The sequence below is a fragment of the Cetorhinus maximus genome, chromosome 16, assembly GCF_964194155.1.
Source record: "Cetorhinus maximus chromosome 16, sCetMax3.hap1.1, whole genome shotgun sequence".
Lineage (NCBI taxonomy): Eukaryota > Metazoa > Chordata > Chondrichthyes > Lamniformes > Cetorhinidae > Cetorhinus > Cetorhinus maximus.
The window spans coordinates 68038836-68051171 of record NC_135894.1 but is presented as its reverse complement, the minus strand read 5'-3'; the positions used below and the strand labels follow the sequence as shown (position 1 = coordinate 68051171).

Sequence of the window (12336 nt, the reverse complement as noted above, 5' to 3'; positions counted from 1 at the left end):
GGGATCATAACAAATTGGGGGAACCTCGCCTGGGGACCAGTCGTAACATCACTCAGCCAACTTCGTGCCATGTTCCCACTGCCTGTTTTATTCTTTTGGCTTCAACTTTGCTGGCAGGCCTATTATGTTGCACTTCATCAAAGTGGAAGTCCACATACACTACATCAACCTTCTCTGTTACCTCATCAAAAGATTCAATCAAGTTAGTGAAACACAAATGAAAACAGGGAATAATCAACAATACTCATGTAGCAGTGTGGAGAGATAAACAGAGTTAACGTATCAAGTCCATAACCTTTCATCAGGCCTGAAGCATTGACTCTTTCGAAGGAGATGGTCATGTGCTCAATGATTGACCAAATTAATGGAGAGTCAAACTCAGCGGATGCATTCACATAGCAATGGCCTTGGCATAATGAAGTATTGATGGCTCAACACTACATGGAAATGCAACCATGTACTCTCCCCATCAAAGAACCAGGGAACACAGTTCAAGAATAAGAGGTCTCTCTTTTAAAATGGAGATTAGGAGAAATCTTTTCTGTCAGAGGGTTGTTGGTCTGTGGAATTCTCCTCCCCAGAAAGCAGTGGAGGCTGAGTCATTGAATTTATTCAAGACTGAGTTAGATAGGTTTCTGATAGACAAGGGAGTCAAGGGTTATGGGGGGCAGACAAGAAAGTGAGTTATGACCACGAATACAGCGGACGGTCCAAAAATTGGTTTCATGCCCACGTAAAGTGACAGCAGGATCTTACGCTCCCACCTGCCATGGTGGGTCGTAATTCCTGCCATAGGCCGGCGTGAAGCTGATTTTCACCTCGCTAATGGGTGCAGATGAAGGCCCAACCAGTATCACCCCCACCCCCAATTGTCTGCGCCACCAGTGGGAAATCATGCCAGTCCAGAACATGTCTGGACCAATGTGGTGTGCACATATCAGGGCTTACCTGAAGAAAGCCTGTGGCTGCCTCTGAAGTTCAAGATGGAGGTCTTCAGTGACCATGGAACATGCAGCAGTGGGTGGGGGAAGCCGCCTATCAGGCAATCTTGCAGCTTCACTAGAAGAAATTTTTGCCCCACATGGCATCCCAGGTCTCATCATTTCAGGCAATGGCCCACAGTTTGTGATTGAATGGTTCACAAAATTTACAGAAGACTATGGATTTTTCCACACAACCATTTCATTCAGATACCCACAAGCAAATGGAGAGGCCAAAAGAGGAGTAAGAATGGTAAAAGCTTTGTTAAAAAAGAATGGTGATATCAACTTAGCATTGTTGAACTACTGTTCTGCACTACTTCAGAATGGTTTGGCTCTATCAGAACTTCTGATGAGAAGAAGTCTATGGACTCAACTTCCTGTTCTTCCACATACGCTCTGTCTTGTCTAAAAGCAACTGATATAGACAGAGTAAGGGAGGAGGAGGATGAGTATCATGAAAATCAGAGCAGAAACTGCAAACAATGCCATAAAGTGCGTGATTTACCAGAACTCCAACCAGATGAATCAGTCTGGATAGAGACCAGAATCAAGAAGGCCAAGTACTGGAAAAGACACAAGAGATCTTACCTGGTAGAGACTAAATGCAGAATATTGAGAAGAAATAGAAGTGCACTTCCCTCTACAAGAAGACCACCATCAATGGTACAGACTAACTACCCATATGATCAGGAAAACAACCTGAACAGAGAATCAATAGTCTCGAAAGATTCACACTGCTCCACAGAGTTTGAGAACATGGAGAACTTGAATCCCATACAATCTCCGAGAGAAATGAGAACAAGCTCAGGGAGATTGGTGAAATCACCACAAAGCTTATCTCTGTGAACCAGAGATGAAGGCAGAGACTTGGGGGAAGCTGTAGGATAACGGGTTAATGTTAAGTATGTAAATATATAGTGTACATCATCAGTGACGTAAGATCACATGACAACGGAGCATGGAGATAGTTCTACGTAAAGCCTCGTGTTGAGTCTGTATTGTACATCATTAGTATAATGTTTAACAAAAGGTAGAGTTTACCAACAGTCTTGTCTCCAACAGTATCTGTAAGTTCAGATCATGAACAACCCCTTCTAAGACCCACAACGATGACAACAGACTGGGGGGAGGTGTTGAATATATATACAATTGCTGGCTTGAGGGGTCTGGGGCAAGAGAGTAGTGCTGCATGCATCATATTCAGAAGATGCGTGCCTGGATGAGGGTATTGCAGGCTTCTTTGGCATGCAGGTCTATGGTAACAGGCATGAGCAAAATTTCTGCACTGTCATGCTTTGCCACATTCCCTGGATGCAATATACTTCACATCATCTTCTGGTCCCAGCTCCAACTCCTCTCTGAAGCATCAAGTTGTGCAGGGCATAGCAGACCACCACAATGCAGAGGACTGCCCACCAGTAAAGACATGAGAGCTGTACTTTAAGCAAGCTAATGGCCTACACTTTGGTCCCTGTATGGCAACAATTATATCCTTTGTGTGCCTCTGTGGTAGGGCTCTGCACTGGTGTCATCCAATTAGGTCTTCAGGTAATGCTCTTCGTCACCCAGGAGCCATCCATTGAAGAATTGGGGTGAAGAGTTAAAGCACCTGAGACCACTTCAGTATGAAAGGGTCATGGTAGCTACCTGGGAACCGTGTGCACACTTGCATGATTCTTGTTCACTGGTTGAAAACCAAATGTGTTGAAGGAATGAAATCCCTTCCTGTTGACAAATACACCTGGCTGCTTCAAGGGAGCTTTGATTGCCAAATGGGCACAGTGTATCACACTCTGAGCCTGAGGGAATCCTGCCGGGGAGGTGAAGCTGACAGCCCATCTGTCTCAAATCTAATACAGTCCGCTGCCCTCACGTAGAAGGGATCCAGCGTCTGTGTTATGTGGTTAAGTGTTGCAGATTGTGAAATCTTGCGGATGTCAGCTGCTGCCCCATGGAATGATCCAGAAAAAAGAAAACTTGGCAGCATGTCACCTTGAATGCAACTGGGAAAGGGTGGTTACCTGCTCCGACTGGCCTTGGGTTTGTCTCCAAATGCACAGAGGTCTGCGACAACCTGCCTTGAGAGCCACAACCTATGGAGGCGTTGCTGCTCAGATTTGTCCAAGAAGCTGACTCTTGGCCTATAGACCTTGTGTTGAGGATAGCACCTTCTTTTATGTCCTGCCCCGCAGCCATCCCCACTGTTGCATCCAACTCCATGTGCCCAAATTGCATGCATCAACTGCTGCTCCCCTTGCCATTGATGTCCTCCTGCTGTGGCTGCTAATGTTCCTGACGATGTAGTTCCTCCTCAGTAGTCCACCCTATCTCAGATAAGGCATCATGTTCTTGTGTGAACTCACAGACAGAAAGGTCAGTAGCGTTGGTGAAGTGTGCAAGTCTCCTGAAGGAACGGACACCAGGTTGCTTACCCCAACCATAATCAATAATATCAGCCTCTATGACTTGCCCATCTACCTATGGTTAACCTCAGGCTTGTCACTTTCCCAATTTGTACAGCTGAGCTCATGTCAGTTTCAGGCCTCAATGTCTTCCTACTGTGCATTCGCCTCCTCTAAGCTAATGATGTGCATACACAAATGTGTGGCCCATGTGATGTTGATAAAGAGCCATTGCATGCGCAAAATGGCTCTTAAGTGCCTGCATGTGTAACAACTTTGATTGCCTTCTTGCCTCAAATGGGGGTTACTGACTTTACTCCTAACTCACCCCTGGCAAAGATGGAACATAACAGGATGTTGGTGGCAATTAAAAAAAAAAAATTCACAGTGGCCTCCCCCGATTCCAAACCTGCCTCGATCAGCCCGGGAAAATTCTACCCTCTTTTTGCTTTACTTTTGGCTGTGAAATGGTAGGTGGTATGGCATGGTAAGTTGGAAAAGGAGCTACTAAAAGCTACATTCTGTGTTTGGTGCAAGGGGTCCAGGGAAAAAGTATCCCACAGCAGCTGCCTCCATCTCTCCTCCAGTTTCCCAGCCTCACAGCTCCTATTATGTTCCCTATCCCTTTTCCTTCCCATTATCCAGTCCCCTTCCTACCATTCTTATCACTACCCTTTGAACTACCCACACCCCTTTATCCTCCCCTTTTCCTAGCTTCACTGTCACCTTACCCTTTAACCTCTATCTGCTCCCCACTTCCATTCATTCTCCCTAAAGGCAGGTGACAAGACACCAGTGGCCTTTTCATTCTTAGTAAGTTTGTCTTCTATCTTTCTATCTGTTTTCTTCAAAAAAGCTTTGTTTCTTTTCAAAGTTCAGCTTGTTTTTGTTTAGAGAAATCACATTAGAATGAAGAAAAATACTGCTTATTTGTCCTTCTCTCTATTTGTATCTTTCGTTCTTTATATCCATTTCTCTCAGACTCATAGCTATTAGAAATTAGAACCTGTTTTACCAATGTAAGCTGATATAGATGGCTACCTGTCCAACCAGAGCAGACACTAATTTCTGCTTTGTATGATTAATGTGTTAGATTGGTCATTCTAAGACAGTACATAATATCAGGACTAGAAGAAAGAACTTGCACTTATAGGGCACCGTTCATGATTGAAGGACAACAACTTATATTTATATAGCACCTTTAATGCCATAAAATGTCCCAAGACACTTCACCAGGAGGGTGATAAAGTAAAATCTGACACCGACACATAAGGAGATATTCGGGCAGATGGCAAAAGCTTGGTCAAGGAGGTAGGTTTTAAGAAGCGTCTTAGAGGAAAACAGGAAGGTAGAGAGGCAGAGAGATTAATGAGGGAAATTCCAGGGCTTAGAGTCTAGGCAGCTGAAGGTGTTGGCTACCAATTGTGATGCAATTAAAATTGGAAATGCCCAAGAGGCCAAGAGTTAGGTGAGCACAGATATCTTAGATGGTTGTGGGACTGGAAGAGATTACAAAGATAGAGATTCCCCAAAGGATGTCTCAAATGGCATGCCAAAGTGCTTTACAGCCATGAGGTATTTATGAAGTGTAGTCAGTGTGCAATGTAAGAATTGGCTGTCAATTTACATACAACAAAGCCCCACAAACAGCAATTAAATAAATGATCATCATCTGCTTTTTTTTAGGTATTGATTCAGGGATAAATGTTAGCCAGGGTACTAAGGGAACGCCTCTGCCCTTCTTTGAATAATGCTATAGAATCTTTTACATCTATCTTATAGACCAGATGAGGCCTCAATTTACAATTTCATTTGCAAAATGGCACCTCCGACAGTGCATCACACACTCTACTGCAGTGAAGTGATAGCCTACAACCAAGTCCAGATAGAATCATTTATTTTCCTAGTCTTAACTCCCTTCTACCTATTGTTATACGCACATTCAACTGAGACTCTGTTGCAGCTTTCAGTTTTAGGGTGCAACTTTATGCCTACTTTTCAATTTCTTGTTCCCGAAATGCCCACTCATTTCTTTCCATAGCCTCCATCATCTTCTTCCTCTTCTCATGTTGTGAGTGATCACTCAATGGAGGCAGGGTAGCTTCCCATGCACGCTTTGCTCGTGCACGTTCAATCATCTCCACTTCTGCTAAGCCTGCTGGTAAGCCTCGGCCTGTGGTCACATGAGAAAATTTCATTCATTAAATAGTTAGAAAAAAAGTCTTGACTATGTTTTAAGAGGAAAGCAAATTCTACAAATATTCAAGGATTCTTAGGACAAGACATCCTTATTTTCTCTTCAGAAGCCTAATTTACATTTACTTAAAAAACTACGCAAGTTGTACCTACAGCATTTACCCAGGACAATAGATCTCTATTGCACATTGCAACCTCTTCTGCAGGTCATAAACACCTTTGTGAAAATATGCCTGATACATTAGAATTTATGATATGTTTAGTAAATCCACAGAGGATTACTCTAAGTGAAAGTTAAAGTTGGATTCACTTCCTTCAGTATGTTATTATCTTTTGAATTAAATTAGCCTCCATATAGTTAAACAGCAGTTCAGAAATTCATGAGGGAACATACTTCTTAAGAGTTTCATAGTGGGACAACCTAGTTCCAGCAGTGAAAAAAATACTTGTCCCACCTGTACAGACTGCACCAGTAATTGCCAGTTTCAGTCTGACAATTTTTTCTTTCTTTCTCTCTCCAAGCCCCGCAGTTTTAATAAAACATTATAGGCAGGCTGTGAAGAGAAAGAAGAAAGAAAATAAAGATAAAGAGAAATAGAGAAGAAAAAACATCATTTTAATGCTCAGCATTAACATGTCAGCATTCACAAGGCAAGAATGCATGCAACTTCAGAATGAACTACAATCAGCTCCAAGCTGATACTAATAATTCACCACTGCCAGCCAAGTCAGCACAAGAAGGTTAAATTATTTAAAATTACAGAAGGGGTGTTAGTGAAGTTATTTTAATAGGTGATTTCAATCAGCCAAATATAAACTTGGACTACCCATCCAGTTTAGAATCAGAATTAGTAAATGTGATGCAAGACTGCTTCACTGCCCAGTGTATCAAAGGAACAAGAAGCAGTGCTTACATCCATAACTTGAGCCAAACATCGGCATGCAATGCTGCTACTGGCCTCATTCTTCTTCAATTTATTTTCTTTATTCATCATTGAGCCCAGATGAAACTGTTGGCAAGACAATGGGCAGAATTTTCCCTCTGTCGGGGGGGTTGTGGGTGGGTGGGATGTTGATGGGCGGGCACGTACAGGTGCGCTTCGAATCGGCATCCCCGATCGGAGGCACGGCGCCATTTTACATGGGCGGGCCAATTAAGGCCTGCCCAGCGTGACGTCCGCAGGGAAGCACTATGTGCTCCCTGTGCGGGCTGGGGGGAAATCCCTAAAATCGAGAGTGGCTAATTGCTGCCTCAGGGAGATCGCCTCTCCTGTCAACAATATTAAAAACAGAGAAAAAAAAAATGCCCTTACATGTCCCCTCATGTGACAATGTCACATGAGTTGGGACATGTTCATAATTTCCATAACAATTTAATTAAAATTTTTAAAACCCTACATGAAACCTCATCCCGCCGATGGATGAGATTTCACGTTTTTTCTAGTTGCCGCCAGGGCTCCTGGCCTGCCCGCCAACTTTAAGGTTGGACGGGCAGGTCCACTAAGTACTTTAATTGATTTGTCAATGGCCTCAATTGGCCATTGACAGGTCGGCGGGTGCGCAGCTGATTTTGCTGCGCCCCCGCCTTCTTGGAAATTTAAATGGGGCAGGATGACATCGGGAGTTCTGCCCGACATCATCCCATGTCATTTTAAGTGTCAGCGAGCGGGCCCCGCCCCTGCTCGCCAACGGTAAAATCCTGCTCAATGTGGAGACATCACAGGCAAGTTTGATTCTGTCGTCACCCAAAGAATGACTATGTGCACTTTCAGAAGCATTCAGAAGCAGAAACCCTAACTGTTTTTTTCATCTCAGAGGAGCACTGAGGCCAAATGCAGCATACCTTCTCTCATCTTTGTTGAGATCAGTCAACTCAACACAAATAGAGAATCAAACTTGGGGCCTTCCTAATCTGTATGTTTCAATGCATGAACTCATTAGGCCATCTGTGTTTTCAATCATGAAAAAATAAGTTGTTTTTATTTTTGAAGCATTAATTTATTTGACAACCCTCACATCAGTTGCTTTTGAATTAAAATTGATTGCTATCCCCATTTCAGGTAGCATCTGTAATGGTGACTGAATTATATTTGTCCATTTTATGCTACACATTTGATATTCAGCTACAGCCACAATTGCATCACAATAACGTAATGCAAAAGCAAATCAACAGGCATTATCAAAAATCAGATCAATGAAAGTAAGTTTAAACAGAAGTTACTACATCACACACAGATGTGAAAATAAGATTTTAAAACAGATGTGAGTTTGCACGCAGTCAAAACAAATGTCCCTGATTTTTTTCATTTTGTGCATTGTGGACCACATGCTATTTGGTTTGTTGAATATTTGTTAGGAAGGGGGAACAACTAGGGGGAATTATTTACTTTAACTTTGCTTATTACAACTGAAAGAGCAGCCTTGAGTGCTCCTCAAATGATCAGAGATCAGTATTGCATTATTCTGCTTTAATGGTTATTAATTTACTATTTATTCTTGCATATTGGCCTAGTTTAAACACAACTCACCAAATTTCAATGCAGCAAGTGTAAGGAGTTCAGGAGCTGATCCAGGTCGCACTACATATTCTGGAGAGTATGGTTCAGTTTGTGTTTCACTGTCCCGGTAATCTGTTTGTACCCCCACCGTCCGTATAGGTATAAATTGATCATTCAATTGCTCAAAATTAGTTGGGGAGCGGCCCCTGAAAAGAATTACAGGAAAATAAATTTTAGAACAGTGATGATAATAAAAGTAAATTACTTCCATGGTTTCATTTTTAATGGTGCATGTTGTTAAAACCAGGATGGACCCATACTATCACAGGTAACAACTGGCTCTCTAGCTTCTAGTAGATTCAGGCTCTCACATAGACAGACAAATACTTCCCCAAACCATTCAAGAAAAGAAAACTTTGCATTCATATAGAAACATAGAAAATAGGAGCAGAAGTAGGCCATTCGGCCCTTCGAGCCTGCTTCGCCATTCATCATGATCATGGCTGATCATCCAACTCAATAGCCTGCTCCCGCTTTCTCCCCTTATCCTTTGATCCCTTTCGCCCCAAGAGCTATATCTAACTCCTTCTTGAAAACATACAATGTTTTGGCCTCAACTACTTTCTGTGGTAGTGAATTCCACAGGCTCACCACTCTCTGGGCAAAGAAATTTTTCCTCATCTCAGTCCTAAATGGTCTACCCCATATCCTCAGACTGTGATCCCTGCTTCTGGACTCCCCCACCATCGGGAACATCCTTCCTGCATCTACCCTGTCTAGTCCTGTTAGAATTTTATAGGTTTCTATGAGATGCCCCCTCATATAACACCTTCAAGAACCTCAGGATATCCCAAAATGTTTCAAAGCTAATGCAGTATTTCTGAAGTGTATTCACTGTTATAATATGCAGAAATATGGCTGCCAATTGTGCACAACTGCAATAACATAAATGTCCAGATAATCTAATATATTTTATTGACGTTGGCCGAGGGATAAATGTTAAGTAGGACACAGAGAACTTGTTTTTCTTCTTCAAATAGTGTTATGAGATCATTTATGTTCAACTCAAAAGGGCAGAATGGGCTTGGTTTAATGTCTCATCATGTCTCCAATAGTCTAGCAGTCCCTAAGTACAGCATTGGAGAGGCAACTTGTACTATGTACTCAAGTCTCAGGAATGGGGACTTAAACCCACAACATCTAACAAAAGCATGAACCCTACCACAGAAGTAAGGCTGATGTTTACAGGCAAAACTGCACATAGAAAGGGAAAACTATAGGCAGAATTTAATGCCCTCCCCCGTAGCAAGTTTGATAGCCGGGGGCTCGGGCAGGAGGATGGCATGTGGGGACTCTGCCGCCTTCCTGCAGCTCTGCTGCCTTACCACCTCTGCACTTAAGTCCATGGCAGGAAGGCTCACGGATTGTCTCCCCACCCTGCCACCTATTGAGGCCCTTAAGTGGGCAATTAATGCCCAATTAAGGGCTCATCCCACTGCCACTGGTATTCAAGCAGTGGCAGGGAGGGGAAATGCCATGCAGAACTCTGTTGGGGTTACATATAGGCTTCTGGGGGGGGCCAGGGAGGTCCCTCGTTTAAAGGTACTCAGTGCCTGATCAAGAGAACGGGGATCGGGAAAAGGGAGTCTGCTGAGAGCCACCTCTGCTGCCGACCCCACCTCTCCTGTGATCCCCCTCCTGCCTTCCCTCATCTGTGGCCTGGGCTTCAGCTGGGCGCTTTGCAGCAGCAGCTAACCTTCCCCAATGGTGCTGCCAAACAATGAAGAGCCTCTGGTTTCTGGTTGGTTGGCAGCTCTTGGCAGGCAGGAGCTGCCCCTGGGGTCCTTGATCTCAGGAAGGATGGCCACTGCCCAGTTAAATGCCTAATTGGACATACTAACGCAGACCTTCCCGAAAACAGGTGACATGGGGCTCTCACGGTTCTCCAGCTGGTAGGCGAGACCCCTGTCACCTACATTAAATTACAGCCTATGTTTTTCTACCCCCAGAGTTGAGATTACCAGCCACTTCATTCTTCTGATGGACACACTGATTGTTTGCATCTCTCCAAGTATAATGCTCTGTTAAAATATTGTCAACATTATTCTTCTTCTGTTCCCCTGCTATATTTTTTTGTGTTGGCTATTAAAGTCAGCTTAAGAATTCATTGTATGCTAATTGTCAAAGTTTACGACATTTTTAAAATTTGCCCCAATAGTTTTTCCTCATTTTTGTTTGAAGGAATTGAGTGTTGTTGGTGTATGAGTCAGCAGGAACTGGCCACCCTCTGATAACTTGCTTCCAAGCAGCAATTCTTCATGTCTGAGTCTGGACAGTGGACTGGGATATTGCTCAGCATGTTAGAGACAAACCTGGTCCTGTGCACTTGTGAAAACAAGTACACTTTTCAGACTAAACATGTTAGATAGAAATCAGTAAATTAACTCAAGTAAATTAATTTTTTCTCCCTTTAGTCCAGGGCACTGAAGACAATTGCAGCCTAGGCTGAGATGAGTGGACTTGGTAGCAAATCTGATCCCTCTGGTCTCCATGACTTGATACCTTTCTAGCTGAATTATCACAGAATCAATGAGTGATACAGCACAGAATAAAGCCATTCAGCCTATCGTGCTTGTGCTGCCTCTTTTGTAGAGCTAGCCAACTAGTCTCATTTTCCCTCACTTTTCCCCATTTTATTTATTTTTATTTATCCAATTCCCTTTTCAAAGTTACTATTGAATCTGCATTCACCACCCTTTAAACAATGCATTCCAGATCACAACAACTCATTATATAAAAAAATGTTCCCTTGTGTCCAACATTCCCTTGAAAATGTCATTATTGTGCACAGCCAATTTTTTTCATTGCGCAGTCCCTTTAAATTATTTGATGCAGTCGCACACATGTAGTACTTGGAACTAGGCCTGCATAGTACTTTTCAGGCGGCTGTGCATGCATGCATCTTAGCAGGACATTGCTCATGTTGTCTCTGGTTTCTTTTGCTAGTCATCTTAAGTCTGTGTGCTCTAGTTACTGTCACTATTCACAATTTAAGCAATTAAAAGCTTCTGAATTTGTTTAAGTTATCAAATACTATTTTAGATCTGAGTTTAATTATGTTAATAAAGTACATTTAATTTGCTTCATAGGAGAACTTCTCCCCTTACTAAAATGTTAATGTCTCATAATAACAGAATGTTTGAAGGATAAGACGCATTTATTGCCTTTACTGTATCATGAGCATTTTTTTTGTACTTCAGGACCCCGACTTATATGACAGCTGAATTCTGATGCAGTCTAAAATGGCAATAAATAACTCCTACAACCATTAAAGCTTTTTACTTTTAAAAAATTTAATGTGCCATTTTATCGAGGAAATTTAAAGTAAACTTTGCACATTTTAGCCAGCATTATAATATTTAATTGTTTTGCTCATGCAAACTTAAATGGTTCCTAGACTTGGATTAAAAACAATCAAAAATTAATATAATTCATATGGAGGGGGAGGGGGGTGGCTGCCAGAGGACTAGAGGATCGCAAATATTACACCAATGTTTAAAAGGGAGAGGGATAAATCCAGAAATTAGGGGTCAGTCAGCTTTACATAAATGATGGGAAGCTTTTACAGACATAGTGCAAATCCAGGATGATTCCACCCAAAGTGTGGTAGCGGGCGTGTTTTCGCGCCGTATGATCCGCTTCCCACCTCATTAATTATGCAGCTACAGGAAACATGCCATCTCGCTGGCGAGCGGCCTCTGAATCGCCCGCCACACCATTACCTCACCGTTTCCTTACACTGGGTGCCATATCTAAACTGCAGCCATGAACACAGTTCTCAATGCTTGCAGCCCAGGACTGCTCCAGTGAAAACCAAGAAGAGTTCAGTGACCTTATGTCCTCCACCCCCGCTCTGGCTGCAGAAGGTTCAGCAATCTCACCAGTCCAGCTTGGGGGGTGGTGGCAGTGGTGGTCAGTACCAATGCTGCACAAAAGAGGTTAGCCATCCAATGCAGAAAGAGGACGAATGATCTCATCTGTGCTGCCAGGGTAAGGCAACCATCTCATCACTCTGAACTCACACACTCACAAGCCTATCACACATTCGCTGGCATCTCACCCGCTGCCAGCTCATGGGACATTACCACTCGCTCTCTCACAGACACCCTCACATCTCCATCTAGCCTCATCTCCTTTAGACACTGACTCCTCAGCCCTCACCCTCTTGAGGCCACGTGCACAGATCAACATGTGTCC

At 43.1% G+C, this 12336-nt stretch overlaps 1 protein-coding gene across 1 annotated transcript in view; it reads right to left on the bottom strand.

Annotated features, from left to right (window-relative positions):
- Positions 1-12336, bottom strand: part of cfap91 (cilia and flagella associated protein 91) — a 95165-nt gene that overhangs the window by 48030 nt on the left and 34799 nt on the right. Inside the window, exons 6-7 of the mRNA XM_078559968.1 lie at positions 8110-8285; positions 5381-5558 (exon numbers count right to left, since the gene is read on the bottom strand). Of these exons, the coding sequence (XP_078416094.1) occupies positions 5381-5558; positions 8110-8285 (354 nt within the window). The remainder of the gene's footprint in view (positions 1-5380; positions 5559-8109; positions 8286-12336) is intronic.